General features: G+C 39.1%; 1 gene segment (V, D, J or C); it reads left to right on the forward strand.

The window, feature by feature from the left end:
• LOC126505181 (T-cell receptor beta-1 chain C region-like) overlaps positions 1–15,494 on the forward strand; it is a 306,961-nt gene that overhangs the window by 67,876 nt on the left and 223,591 nt on the right. The window contains 1 exon segment of the C gene segment in view: positions 7,282–7,291. Within this exon segment, the coding sequence occupies positions 7,282–7,291 (10 nt within the window).

The following is a 15,494-nucleotide window of genomic DNA, read 5'->3' on the forward strand; positions in this document are numbered from 1 at the left end:
GGATTGGAGAGGGAGGGGGAGAGGAGTGGGGGGAGGGGGAGAAGAGGGGGGGGAGGGGGAGAAGAGTGGGAGGAGGGGGAGGGAAATGGGAGGCTGGGAGGAGTCGGAAACTTTTTTTTCCTATTCTCAATAAAAAAATCATGTTAAATAAAAAAAACAAAGAAACAAAAAAGCCATGTTTCTTTGTGAATTAATTAAGGCCTATAGAAGTACCTGTATAAGTCATACATAATAAAAACCTTATTTTTAAAAAAAAAAAAATAAATCACACATAGTATTCCCCCCATATCTGCTTATTCCAGGAAATAAACCAATTTTACTTTAATCTCCTGTTAGCACAGAAATTTTTGAACAGAACAATGATATATATATATATATAAAACAATGAAATGTTATAATCTCTTAATGATGTAGTATGGATGGAAGCATAAGGTAGAGACATGAGCTATCGTAACACGTGTGTTTCACTTTAAATAACTGAATATTTACAAAATACTCTACAAAAATCACCCATTATCTGCAGTTCCACATAAAGGTACACAAGCTATTCCCCATGCCTGACACTATCCACTGTCTGGATTAAGCCATTCTAGCAGTGACAGTAGGTTCTATATATTCCACAATGCTATGCTCTGTCCCAAGATGTCACCAGTAGTATGATAAAGAAACATATTGAACAAAAAGAAACATCATGGAACAATGATGAATTGTGCGGCCACCAGTAGTGGGACCAGGAGAAATCCCTAATGAATGATCTGCCTTTTTGGAGTCCAATTTTTATGAAGGGATCCTTGCTCAGCCTAGACACAAGGAGGAGGGCTTTGGTCTTGCCTCAGTGATGTGACAGAATTCCTTGATGACCCATGGGAGGCCTTACACTCTCTGAGGAACAAATGGAGGGGTGGGAAGAGGAGAAGTTGTGGGGAGCAAGAGGGGAGAAAGGGGTAACTGGGATTGGTATGTTAAAAAAAGAAAAAAAAGAAATAATAAAGAAAATGATGTAAGAAGGGGAGATAGTTAAAGATTAGAGATATGTTAGTGGGGGAGAGGAAAAAAGAGAGAGAGCAAGAGCGAAAGCGAGAGCGAGAGCGAGAGAGAGAGAGAGAGAGAGAGAGAGAGTTGTGACTTTGTGACTTCCTGGGGAGGGAAAGTCATTTCCTTTGGTGGGTGGCCATTAAAAGGGTATTCATACCCTGTTGGATGAATTCATGTCCACACATGTAGGGATCTCACTAACTGATCTCAGGGGATCATAATCAATTAATTGATGAAACTGGGAGGAATATGTACTGGTAGTTCCTGGGAGGGTGTTGAAAGTGAAAGGGGAAAGACACATTGTCCTCAAGCATGAATCTTTCAAAGTATAAATTTAAAATATTTTTTAAAAAGAAACAAAAACGGGCAGTGGCAGTACATGCCTTTAATCCCAGCACTTGGGAGGCAGAGGCAGGCAGATTTCTGTCAGTTCAAGGCCAGCCAGGTCTACAAAAGCTAATTCCAGGAAAGGCTTCAATGCTGCAAAGAAACCCTGTCAAAACAACAACAACAACCAAAACAAAAAACCCAAATGGGTAAGAAGAAATTGCAAGAAAATATTAGTGTAAGTATTACATAACAATTATATAGCATTTTTAAAACTAATATATGTTGCTTCTGGGATGTCTCAAAATATGGCTATACTGTTTATGTTAGGAAAACAGTTATGAAATACTTTTCTATGGATGAACCATCAACAAATTATAGTCACTGTGTAGGGAACTTTCTTTTTCTGTTGCCATGAACATTTTGAAGATAACACAAAACAGTAACATAACTGTTGAGTCTGCCAAGAAAACATGTCATTAAGGTTGGTGACAAAACTGAATGTATTTAATTCCTTCACTGTTCCAGTATGGCCATGGGTGTATGATCCCTTTGCTGTGTATCTTTTTGTCTCCTGGGGACAGGTAATACCTAAACTTAAAGAAACTTCCAGGTACTGAAGTTGTCAGTCCCAGATCCAACTCTCTATCTTTGTCAACATCTGTACCAGGCTATATTTCCATCTCCCATTTCTTTCTCTTCTAGGCTCTTTAGATGTCAGTATTGTCCAGACTCCAACACATCTGGTCCAAGGGAAAGGACAAAAGTCAAAGATGAGCTGCAGTCCTGCAAAAAAAAAAAAAAAAAAAAAAAAAAAAAAAAAAAAAAACACCCTGCTGTTTATTGTACTAACAAAGGCAGAATGAAGAGTTAATTTTTTTGATTTGCTATGCGAATCAACACAATTTTGAGCAGTTAGACTTGGTCCTTCACCCTGGAAATCAAAACCTCAGAGGCAGAAGATTCAGCACTGTACTTTTGCAGCGGTCTGCCCACCGTGCTGAAATGTGCATTCCCTCAACTCCGAATCCTGGTTTTTAAGAAATGGAGATGTGTATTTACGCTATTTTTGTTATTGACCTAATCTCTGGAGGGCTCTTCTAAAATTCTAAAACTTCACTAAATTGTGTTAGACTTCCCCGTTTTCCTTTCTATCTCACGAAATTCTCCTGTGATCTTCGCAGAGAGAGTCTAGCAGTGTTAGGACACCATGACATTTCAGACTCTCACTTTTTCTAAAGACATCATTTGATTATAAAACACAGATGGGAACTTAAGTAATAGTAAGTAAAATCAAATATGTAGTTTTAAAAATAACTTGAAAGAGCTAGAATGCTAAGTAAGGATAGAAGATGAGAAGTTTGAGCCTAACTTGGGCTAAATAGAAAATCTTACACATATACATCTAGAGAGAGAGGGAGAGAGAGAGAGAGAGAGAGAGAGAGAGAGGAGAGAGGAGGGGGACTATGACCAAGTCACTGCTGATGGTACTGTTACAAAGTGTTTATTTTGTTATGTGTTTTATAATATTTTATAGATTGTCTGGATTTTTATGAGGTCAATATAAAATATGTTTAAATGTATGAACTATCACCCAGTCAATTTGATGACGTCATGTAAAAGTATTCTATTGACAGCATGAGGGAGTTCAGCAAATGATGAGACAATCATGAGTTTGCAAGAGGATCATGCTGCAGGAAGGCTGCTGATGAAGAGAGAAAGCACCTCACCATTTTCCTAACTATAAGTTGCCATGGATTTTAGACTCCTTTACTATGTAACAGTTCATCTCCTTGAAGCAGGTAGGTAGGTCCTGAACACAGAAGGTCCATCCTTGTCTTGAGATTGCAATCCTAGGACCAATCCCTTTTTGTCAGCATCTCTCCTGTGTTCGCCACTTCTGTTTCCTCCTTTCAGGGTTCATTTGATGCTGACATTACTCAAACGTCAAGCCATCTGATCAAAGAGACAGGACAGAAAAAAAGATGAGGTGCAATCCTAGAAAAGAACACAATTTGTTCGTTGGTATCAACAGAAAGAAAACAATTAAAATTGTTCAGTTTCAGAATCAAACAGACTTTTCAAGGAGTGATTCTCCACAGAATGTCCCTCAAACTCACCCTGCAGACTGCAGACTGGAGATCCAGCCCTCAGACACTAGAGATTTGGTTCTGTAGGCCAGAGGCAGCAGTCTGTCAACAGTGCTAAAGTGTGCATTTTGTTTATCACACAAACCAGTCACAGACATAACCCAGGAATCAGGTGATGATGTGAGTTAAAAATGAGTAACAGAAATTAACAGGAGCTAGTGTGAGCTACAGCCTGATTCTCAAAAAGCCAGAGTGTGTTCAGAAGTCAAGGGCCGGCAAGCTGATAGCTTTGAAACAGCCTGAGCCAGATGTTCCCACATCACATATTTCCTTTTCTTCTTTGGTCTGCAATGTGTTCTTCTCTCTGTGCCGTGCCCAGCATCTCTTTCCTTTCCTGCAGTACTCACAGCAGGGATATGATGCTGGCTAAAGATTACAGATTCTTCAGGTATCATTTCACCAGCCTGATAAAGATCAGCCTCAGTCTTTCTTAGCCTGGATTTTAATCTCTAAAGGCAGAATCAAGTTGTGATGATCTCATGGGGGACTTCTCAGGGAATACCCAACTCTGGTCACATGTATGTGTTTAAAGCCACATGGAAGGTATTTTATTTTGGATGCAACCCCTTCACTTTTATTTTCCCCTTAGATTCACAGTGAGAAGAGCACTTCATGTTTCTGTGCATGCATCCGTGTCCTGTTACCTGGTTTTCCATAGCCACTTCTTCCAGAAACAAAGCCAATTTTTTGTCAATCTTCAGACAACAATAGAAATATATATACCAAAAATTTTACACCTACTTTTATAATCACTCTACATTATTATATTCCCGGAATTGTGGCTATTGAGACATGGTATACTGCCATGTCTTATATATTTCTTATTTTTTGTCTTATATATTTCTCCATTTAACACTAGATGTCTATTTAAAATTACTGTGTAGTCTACTGGCAATGTTGAGTTATACCTTCAAGGCAAGCTCTTTCCACCAAATTAATGCAGCCTTAGACCTAGAAAATAAATTTAAACATAAAAAATATCACCCAGTTTGTTGGCAGTCTTAAGGTAAAAGATTCCCTCAAGTACCATGAACAACATTGAGAAGTAATGTGAATTAGGAAAGTGACAATTATGAGCCTACAGGGGTCACGTCACAGGAAGGCTGCTGCTGAAGAATGAGAAAACCTCACCCCTTTCCTCCCTCTAAGCCACCATGGCTACAAGGCTCCTCTGCTACACAGCCCTTTGTCTCCTGGGAGCAGGTGAGTTATGAACACAAAAGAACAAACTTTGTCTTGCAATTGTCAACCCAGATACAAGTAGTTTTCCTTGTCAAGGTCCTTTTTGGGCTGTGTTCACATCTTTTGTTTCCTTCTCTTTTAGGCCTTTTGAATGCCAAAGTCATCCAGAATCCAAGATATCTGGTCAAAGGGAAAGAACAGAAAGCAAAGATGAGCTGTAGCCCTGAAAAGGGGCATCCTGTTGTGTTCTGGTATAAACAGAATAACAACAATGAGTTTACATTCTTGATTAGCTTTCAGAATCAAGAAGTTCTTCAACAAATAGACATGGTCAAAAATCGATTCCCAGCTGAGTGTCCTTCGAACTCACCTTGCAGCTTGGAAATCCAGTCCTCTGAGGCAGGAGACTCAGCACTGTACCTCTGTGCCAGCAGCCTGTCCACAGCACTGAAATGTGCCTTCCCCTCAGCGCACAAACCCTCCCTGGAGCCAACTCAGGAAGCAGGTGCTGCTCTGGGTGGGAAGGAAGCAGCAGAAATTAACTGCAACCAGTGTCAATCACAGGAGATTTCATATAAGTAGGCATTTCAGTCTAGGAGTGATAGGCCGACAATTCTGAAATAGCTCCTTTTGGGTGAGGTGAGGCTGACCGCCTTTCCAGCTCTCATTTTTCTTCTCTTTTGTCTGCTTTGTGCTTTTCTCATCCTGCACCCTCTTTCTCCTTTCATCCAGTATTCATGGCAACAATAATAATGTCACCAAATATCACACTTTCAGTAGGCACCATTCCACCATTTTGATAATGAGCAGTATGCTAGCAAAAACAGAATAGTCTTGTGTAATAGAATTGAGAACTCAGAAATAAAGTCACACAGCTATAGCCACCAAATTTAAAAAATGCTTCGAAAACACACTTTTGAAAAAAGACAACCTCTTCAACAAAGGATATTGGGAGAAACAATTTACCATTTTCTGATCAGTCTCAAAGTCCATTCTACAGAAGAAAGTTCCTGCATGTTACTGCAAATCTGGCCAGGAATCATGGCTAGTCTCTGAAGGAGAAACTAGTTTTGTTTTGCTTAATGTGTATAGTATCTAAGTGCCTTCTAAAGCATGATCTCTATATACATAGATTAGTGCAGCTCTTGGGCTTCCTAAGAGAAGCATCTCTGTATAATGGGCATGGTTAATACCGAGACTCACAACTGGTCAGTGTGTGGAGAGTAGGTGTCTACGTAGTGCTCAGCCATAAATAGAACATCTGTGTCACCTCTCTTCCTAACCAAGACTCAGGGATGTTTCAGAAGGGGGGCAGGATGATTGTAAGAAGAGTTTGGAAAGGACTGGGGTTAAACAGTGTCTTCAGGACATGACTGAGTCCTTCTGTTCATAAACTCATGGAAACTGTGGTGACCTTCAGAAGACCTATACAAGGCTATGACATTCACCATTCTAGCACAAACAAAGGAGGGGATCGCTAATCTCTTCCCTTTACTGAATAACTACCTGTAGTTGGTTTCTGGGCCAGGACAGGGTGAGAACGTTGTCTTTCTTGATGTGTACCCTGGTTGAATGATGCTCCTGGGGGTGGTTCCACATCCATGAGTATATGAGCAGCACTTATTAGTAGGTTATTCAGTAAGTTATAAACAACATATAAAGGAAAGATTAAAAAAAAGAAAGATAGGACACGAAGCTGGGAAAGTGACATGGAAGGGAGTTAGTTGGAGGAGTGATGAGGCGGTAAATATTATGCAACTACAGTGTGTTTGTGTTTGTTTATGTATGAGTGTATCAAATAATACATTAACATATTTCTAAATGATGTTGGAAAATCCACACATAGAGGAAAATGATATCCATATCTCTTCTCTTCTCAAAACTAAATTTTAAAGAGAAAAATACTTTAATATAAAACCTGACACCTGGAAGATTTAGTGGGAAATATTGCTAACACTTTAAGGTCATCCACATAATAAATAAAAAATTATTGAATAGACAACTATCAAAGGAATAAGCAGAAGTAGCTTACAATATTTGAAAAAGTGTTAAACATCCTTCAAATAAATCCAAATAAAATTAAATTGAAATTCCATCCCATAGGAAAAAAGTGGTTGTTATAAAAAAGAAAAATGCTGGTGATGATATAGAAAAAGAGGAAACATTATTCCGAGTTGATAGGACTGCAAAGTTACGCAGCCCCTGGAAAATCAGTACAGAAATTCAAAATACAATATCACACAACTATATATACCATTCTTTGTGTTGTAACTAAAATCTTTGAAGTTGCTATTCCATAGACTTACTTATTAAGTGAAATATTCCAGATTCATAAAGACAAATATTCTATCTTCCTTCATATACAGATCTAGATTTAAACTTATACATACATGAACACATACATATTATAAATTGAAATTATAAAAGTATTTATGTGAGGGAGAGAATAAGAGGAGGTAGTAGGTCTACATGACATGAAAGCAGAGAGACTTTCCAAAGGGGAGGAATTGGGTATAACCAGGGAGGCATATAAGAACAAAACTTAAATATGTGTATACAGAAAATGAGAATGTCTGTCCAATGAGAGGTCTCACTGGGTAAAGGCACTTTCCACCAATCCTAACATCCTGAGTTTGTTCCCCAAGATCCACAGAGTGGAAGAAGAGAACCAGTTTCTATAACTTCTAGACTCCCATCACTGTTCTTGATTCCTTTCCCCTCTCTCTTCTTAAGGTATAATAAAAATACCCCAAAATAAAAATGTCATATTAAAAACCCACTACTTTGTTTTTTTTTCTAAATTATTTATTTATTTATTTAGGATTTCTGCCTCCTCCCTGCCACCGCCTCCCATTTCCCTCCCCCTCCCCCAATCAAGTCCCCCTCCCTCATCAGCCCGAAGAGCAGTTCGGTTCCCGGCCTTGTGGGAAGTCCAAGGACCACCCACCTCCATCCAGGTCTAGTAAGGTGAGCATCCAAACTGCCTAGGCTCCCACAAAGCCAGTTCATGCAGTAGGATCATCAGGCGATGAAAGGAGACAGAGACAGAGACCCACATTGGAGCACCAGACAGAAATCTCAAGGTTCAAATCAGGAGCAGAAGGAAAGAGAGCAAGAGCAAGGAACTCAGGACCACGAGGGGTGCACCCACACACTGAGACAATGGGGATGTTCTTTCGGGAACTCACCAAGGCCAGCTGGCCTGGGTCTGAAAAAGCATGGAATAAAACCAGACTCACTGAAAACTCACTACTTTGTATTTTCGTTTTTGAAGTACAAAGGGAGAAAAGGCAAGCCTGGTTCTTTTTGTACCTGTGTAAACTGCTCAAACAAAGAGTGGAGCAGTGATGATCCAGCCATGTCTTTAGGGGACACCTTATCTGGTCATTATGTGTGTAGTCTTAAGGATACTACTTTATTACAGATGCAGTACTGCCTCATACACTAATCCCTCTGAACTCAAGGTAAATGAAACACTCCATGTGTCTCTGCTCTTTCCATTCACTTCTAAATGTTTCACAGGACTCCACACCGTATCCTTCTAGAAAAAACACCCATTTTTCAACCAGTTTCTTTCCAGCATTGAAAGTGCTAATGTCATATAGTCACTTTACAGATCTGTGCAATTTAATCATTATGTATTGTCAATATACCACCTTCCAAAATAAGGCTAGTCCAAGCTGTCTAAGAACCTATAGGTGTGGAGGACACAGGTGGTCTCCTCCTTGAGTGTGTATCTCATCTCCATTATCTGCATAGGACAAGTCTCTCCTGTGTGCCCGAACAGCCATGCCACTCACTGTCTTTCATTATCACTTACATATTTGAGGATCATAGAAAAGTTCTGTCCATTACTTCACCGCAAAATATCCTAATCCGTAGACAATTGCCTTTCACTCAAAAATTCTGTGCATTTTAAAAACAAACATGCAAATGAACAATTTATTTTACATCCCAACTACGGTTTCCCCTCCCTCCTCTCCTCACCATCCTTCCCCCCAACCCGTTCAATTCCCATACCTCAATCCATTCCTCCTCTTCTGTAATACTAGGGGCCTGCTTGTCGGGGTTTCTGTCCTGCCCAGTTCCCACAGCCAGTAAGCTCTCAAAGAAATTACACAGAGGTCTACATAAGTTATAAATGGATTGGCCCATTAGCTCAGGCTTCTTATTAGCTCTTAAACTTATATTAATCCATTATTCTTATCTATGTTAGCGACATGGCTCAGTACCTTTTTCAGTGGGGCAGGTCACATCCTGCTTCTTCCATAATCTGGGCAGGACTGGGGAGGAATGGGCTTCCTTCTTCCCAGCATTCTCCTATTCCCCTTTCCACGCTTCTACTTCCTGTCTGGTTGTTCCACCTATACATCCTGCTTGGCTAATGGCCAATCAGAATTTATTTAAAACATAATTGACAGAGTATAGAATTGTCCTATACCACTTTTTCTGTTTAGGAAAGGGCAGGTCTCTCATGAATATCAACAAAACACGACATTTCAAATTACAGTCAAACTAAGCACCTCCCCATGTATTAGGGTGATCCAATATGAGGAGAAGATTCCCAAAGGCCTGCAAAATAGTCAGAGACAGCCCCTGTTCACACTGTTAGGATTCCCACCAGAGAACAAGATCAACAACTATAACATATGCAGAGGGCCTATGTTAGTCCCATGCAGTCTCCCTAGTTGTCCGTCCCATCTCTCTGAGCACCTATGAGCTCAGTTTAGTTGATTCTGTGAGTTCTCTTATGGTGTCCTTGACTCCTCTGACTCCTATAATCCTTTCTCTCTTTCTTCTACAAGATTTCCCAAGATTTACCTAATGTTTGGCTGTGGGTCTGAATCTGTTTCCATCAGTTGCTGGGTGAAGCCTCTCTGATGACAATTGACTTAGGCACCAATCTGGTCAGAGGAAATGGTCAGATCAGACTATGTATCTTCTATTGCTGGGGGGTCTAACCTGGTGTCATCCTTTCAGATTTCTGGGAGATTCCCGTGCATGAGTTTTTTACCTGCCTTGCAATGCCCCTTTTTTCCAGTACTCTCTTTCAGTATTCTCCCTCTCTATCCTCCCAACCTGATCGTTCATGTTTCCATTCAGACTCACACTCAGTCCATTCATGAAAGCTCTTCTATTTCCCCTTTCCAGGGAGATCTGGATATCCCTCCACGAACCCTCCTAGTTGTCTAGCCTCTCTGGATCTATGGATTGTAGTATGGTTGTCCTTTATTTTACAGCTAAAATCCACTTGTGAGTGAGTAGATAACCTGTTTGTCTTTCTCACTGGAACCTTATTAGTATGCCACAGCCTTGTGGCAATACATAGATTAATAGACATGAGTTAATGTAAGATGAAGGAGTTAATTAATAAAAGGCCTGAGCTAATAGGCCAAACAAAGTTGTAATTAATATGGTTTCTGTGTGATTATCTGAGTCTGGGTGGCAGGGAAATGAATGAATAGTCTCCGACTACACTCCTCCAGTGCTGATGAGAGTGCAAACTTGTACAATCACTGTGGAAATCATTTGGGTTGTTTCTGAGAAAACTTGGAAACAACCTAAAACAAGCCTCGGTTATACCACCCTTAAACATATACCCAAAGAACATTTAGTTGTACCAATCGTGCCACAAGGACACTTGCTCAACTATGTTCATAGAAGCTTTGCTTGTAATAGTCAGAACCTGGAAACAACTTTGATGTACCCCAACTGAGAAATAGATAGAGAAAATATGATTATTTGCACAATAAAATATTACTCAGTGGTTAAAAAGAGGAATACCAGGAAATTTGAAGGCAAATGAATAGAATTAAATGAACTGTGCGTTTTTTGGTAAAGTTCATTGAAATTACTTTCCTAGTCTCTCCCCCAGTTCTATCATGCTGTCCTATAGCAAGAGAGCATCAAGACCTCACACAATTTTTTCTTAAAGATTCATATTTTTTACATTTACACAATGAAGTACTACACAGCAGAAAAAATAACATCTTAAATTTTTCAGGCAAATAGATGGAGCTAGAAAGCATAATTTTCATAAAGACAATTATCACATGTACTCATTCCTAAGTGGTTTTTAAACATAAAGCAAAGAAAACCAGTATACAATTAATAATCCCAGAGAACTTAGACAACAATGAAGACCCTAAGAGAGATATGCATAGATCTAATCTACATGGGAAGTAGAAAAAGACAAGATCTCTTGAGTAAATTGGAAGCATGGGGACCTTGGGAAAGGGTTGAAGGGGAGGGGAGAGGCAGGGAGGGGAGCAGACAAAAATATAGAGCTCAATAAAAATCAATAAGAAAAGGAAAAAAGATTGAGCTTTTATCTGCACATTGTCCCTTCTATAATCCACTCCTATCCCCTGACATCACCAACTGCATTAATTTCTTGAGTGGCAGCTCAAGGTCAATTTATCCTTTCAGGGTAGCTCTCACTGCACTAGAAACAACTGGAGAATCTCTAGTTGTACTATACAGAATATCAGTCTATATAAGCAAAGGAGGCTAGCAAGAAGAACCATGAATAATGTACTTCAAATATGTGGTGGTGACAAAAGTATAAATTTTAAATGAAAATCTGTCACATTCTCTGTAAGAGAGATTTATCACTAGATAAAATAAAACAGTGCCCCGAGGCCAAACTTCTAAAAACTGTTAGCACTGTGTCATCCACAATTCTAATTCTGAAATGAATAAAGGCATCTCCTGCCTCTTGGTGTCTTCACCAGATTAGACGGCAAGGTTCACATCAGATTCACAGTGATGGGTCTATGACAGAATTCACAGCCATGCCTTACACATGTGTGCAGCATGTGTACAGCTTGTAGATTCAGGCTTTGTTTGAACTGAGCCTTGTTCTAAGACAGAATATTTAATTAATTACCATAAATCAGTAATAGATTGTGGTTTCTTTGGCAAGTGTTTGTGGCAAATTATGTAATTATGTTATTCAGCCTCAAAGATTGACAGATTGCTACAGAGTAGAAGTTACACCTTTCTAGAAGGGCACATTACAGGCTAGGTAAAGGCATGCTCTCTCTCTCTCTCTCTCTCTCTCTCTCTCTCTCTCTCTCTCTCTCTCTGTGTGTGTGTGTATTTCCATTATCTAGTAAAATTGGTTCAAGTATACAGATTATTTTTCAGTATACATTTTATATCAAAGAGATTCCTGCATCCAAACTGACATTATTCCTGAAAGCAATACATTTCGAAGACAACAGAATTTCACTGGTGTTCTGTTGAAATAGGAGCAGCGGGGCTGCGTCCCCAGCACCCCGGCCACCTGCTAGCTCATGCCCGAAATAACAACACACAAACTGTATTCATTTAAACACCGCTTGGCCCATGAACTCTAGCCCTTACAGGCTAATTCTCGCACCTGGACTAGCCCATTTCTAATGATGTGTGTAAGCACCCCAAGGTGCACTTACTGGGAAGATTCTAGCCTCCGTCCATCCTGGGTCGGAGCTGCCTGGGAGAGCGGAGCCTGGCACCTCTGCACCAGAGAGCAGAGCTGTCAAGTCTACCCGGGAGAGCTGAGCATGGTGTCGCTGCTCCAGAGAGCAGAGCTGTTGGGTCTGTCCGGGAGCAGAGCAGAGTCTGACCTCACTTCCTCTTCCTCCTGTTTACTCCTCCCACCTATCTTTTAACCTATCAGGACCAGCCAAGCAGTTTCTTTATTGCTCAACCAATGAAATCAACAGATTGATATGACACTCCCACATCAGTGTTTCAGTTCCTATAGATTCAGAGCACAATTGTAGTAACCACATGAAAATACAAGCAAAATGCATTTTCTATGGAAATTCTTAAAATATAGTAGGATGTTTTGTCTGTTTCTCCAACTGTCACAAACTCTGGAAACTGTGATTCATGTGTGAGTGCATGTTTGAGTATACTAGGTACCCACCTCATGGATTCAAACATATTTCAGACATTAATGTAAATTACTGGGGTTGTGTTTTCGAAGTTTGCCACCCCAAAACAGCTACATTAGGCTATTGCTGTGGATATTAGCATAGTCTGAAATCTGAAATGCTGTGCAGATGTAGGAAAAACATCAAAACACTTGGCCTTGGAGAAGTGTGGTATAGAATACTCCTGAAAATTACAGAAATAAACATTTTTGTCCATGCATTTGGAGCATCTTCTTAGCCCTGGGCACATACTATTGAGGTTTGAGTTGCCCAGCTCTAACTGACTATATCAAATTGTACTTTCATAGACTCTAAAACCTGAAGAAGTTTATGAGAGAAAACATGGACACAAAAATGAATGCCAGTACCTAAATTCCTTTGGAGGTCTTAATAAAGATGAGATAGAAAGAGGGGAAAAGATAATTTTTAAGATTAATCTCGCACTGAATACATGATGCAGTCTGGGTGAGATATATAAAGCCCTTAACATTTTTCAAGATACTACTGATGAAGAGATCCATCAGAAAGACATGCTGAGATCATGCTGTATAGAGTCCAAGGCAGTCAGACAAAAATAGCCTCTGTGGTCTGTCACATATCTGCTTCCATATTTCAAGGGAATATGGCTAGTTCTAAACTTGAATAATTTTGACTCCAAGAAAAGTATTAGATATGGTAAGAAATAGGAACATATAACCATATATAGGAAGCAAAAAATCAATGGAAAGAAACCATAAAATAGCATAGAAGTTGGAAATTTCAGTCAATGAACAGGAGTTAGAGGATGATGGAGGATGATATTCTCATAATCTGATCAATTGGTTTATTGATCCTAGGAATAAAGACAAATGATCAAAGATGAAAACTATCAAGCCAATGAGGCAAAATGAAATTTCTTTATCACTGCAACAGATATTAAAATGATGATCGGGAATCACAACAAGTATGTGCCTATCAATTCTATGTGAATCTTCATCACTGGAGAAACAGAGCTTAGAAATAGACTCACATTGACATCTGTGAAGAACTGTGTATCAAAAAGTAATCTTTTAAAAGGAAACTACAAATCCAGATTTCTTTCTTGGTCAACCCCATAACAACAACAGTTGTGGTTATTTGCACAAGATCAAGTAAAATCAACCAAGCTACAATTCCAGCATGGATTTGGGAAGGAGGGGCTGGTGAGATCTCTAGCTGAGGAGCTATCGGCAGTCAAGGGTGGCTGCAACACAGTAAGCAATTTTTCTTTGGGCATTTAGTCACTAGTATGTGTCATATGAGCCAGTGGATAATCACACACACACACACACACACACACACACACACACACACACACACTGGAAAAAATGAATTGGACACAGTGAGATGTGAAGACAAAATAGAGAGGAACAGATCTGGGGAAGAGGGGAGGCATTTGTGCAAGGTAAATGCTCTAAGAAAACCAGTCACACATGCAAACTTTCTCAATCTGATGGAAGTTACTAACAAAAATTTGTAGCTAATATCATATTTAATAGTTATTGAAAATTTTCTTCTTATAACAAGGAACAAATCATCAAATTTTCTTGCTATCATTAATCAAATTTTAACAAAAATGACAAGGCAACAAAAATGGGACAAAAACAAAAACAAAATATTGTAGACTACTAAGTTCTTTAAGTTAAAAGGCCCTGTGGAATCATTAAGTAGAAGCAATTAGTAAATTTAGTAAGATCACATGATATTAGATCAACATAAATAAATCAAATGTCAAATTTACTATTTTTAAAGATGTGGAAAATGGACTTCAGAAAATAGCAATATTTAGAATAATATCAGTGACAAATGACTTACAAAGGAATTCAGCAAAAACATTGGATAAGATCTATAATACACTGCTAAAAAAATTAGGAAGGACATTAAGAAGAGAAACCTATATCATGCTGTGGACAGCAAGTTATAGTACATTAAGATGGTTAGTTCTTAACAAATTATACTGAAACAACCAGACACAAAAACTGAACCTGTACTGTCATGGACACCATAATGAAAACAAATGAGCTGTAACACAGACCTAATTGCAAAAAGCTTAACTCAAAGTTCTAGAAGAAAGCAGAGGAAAACACTTCTGTAAGTGAAGAGTGGGCACAATTTTCTGCTTCAGCATAGCATTTATCAAAAGTTGTGTGTTATACAGAGAAATAATTCCCAACAGAGGAAAAAGTGTTCATCAATTCCTCAGAAGTCAGGCAGCTGCAAGCAAGTGAGGAGTGTGGTATGTGAGTTAACCTGAGTGTTATACACTATGCCTGCTGTAGAGGCCCACTCAGATGGAAAGTGGACCATAAATATGGTTTAAAGGATAGGTGTGCCATTCCGGAGTAGAAACATATAGGCCTACACCATATAGAACACTACTAGTTGACCAGGAATTGAATTGCCTTTTAGGTGTCTTAGCCATTCATTTCTCCTATATTTTCTCACCTGTCCTGCACTATAGATTCTTCTCCTGAGATGATTTATGCTTCATTTCTCCTCACCGCACATCTAAAAGTTTCTGTCAAGCATAGCTGAGCAGTGACCTCATAATCATGGTATTGTGCTCTCCACTGGTGTGACATCCCAAGATAATTTATATTCATTCCAATCTCACTTCTAGCTAGTTGACTCTACAGCAGGGTCAGCAGGCCAGCAAATCTACTTCAAATTTTCACATCAGAGAAATGCTCTTATTTTATTAATACTAAGGACAAACTCCAAAAACAGTTTTAATTAATCAAGCACCCAGACAAGCAATTCACTGGAATAATCTATATTTCTTCTTGTGCTATAAATAGAGCATTTTAATGAAATTCAGAAGAAGGGGAATACTTAAATAACTTACAAGATTTTATATATA

Source organism: Alexandromys fortis, unplaced genomic scaffold, assembly GCF_014885135.2.
Source record: "Alexandromys fortis isolate MF-2015 unplaced genomic scaffold, M_Fortis_MF-2015_v1.1 scaffold_57, whole genome shotgun sequence".
NCBI classification, from domain to species: Eukaryota; Metazoa; Chordata; class Mammalia; order Rodentia; family Cricetidae; genus Alexandromys; species Alexandromys fortis.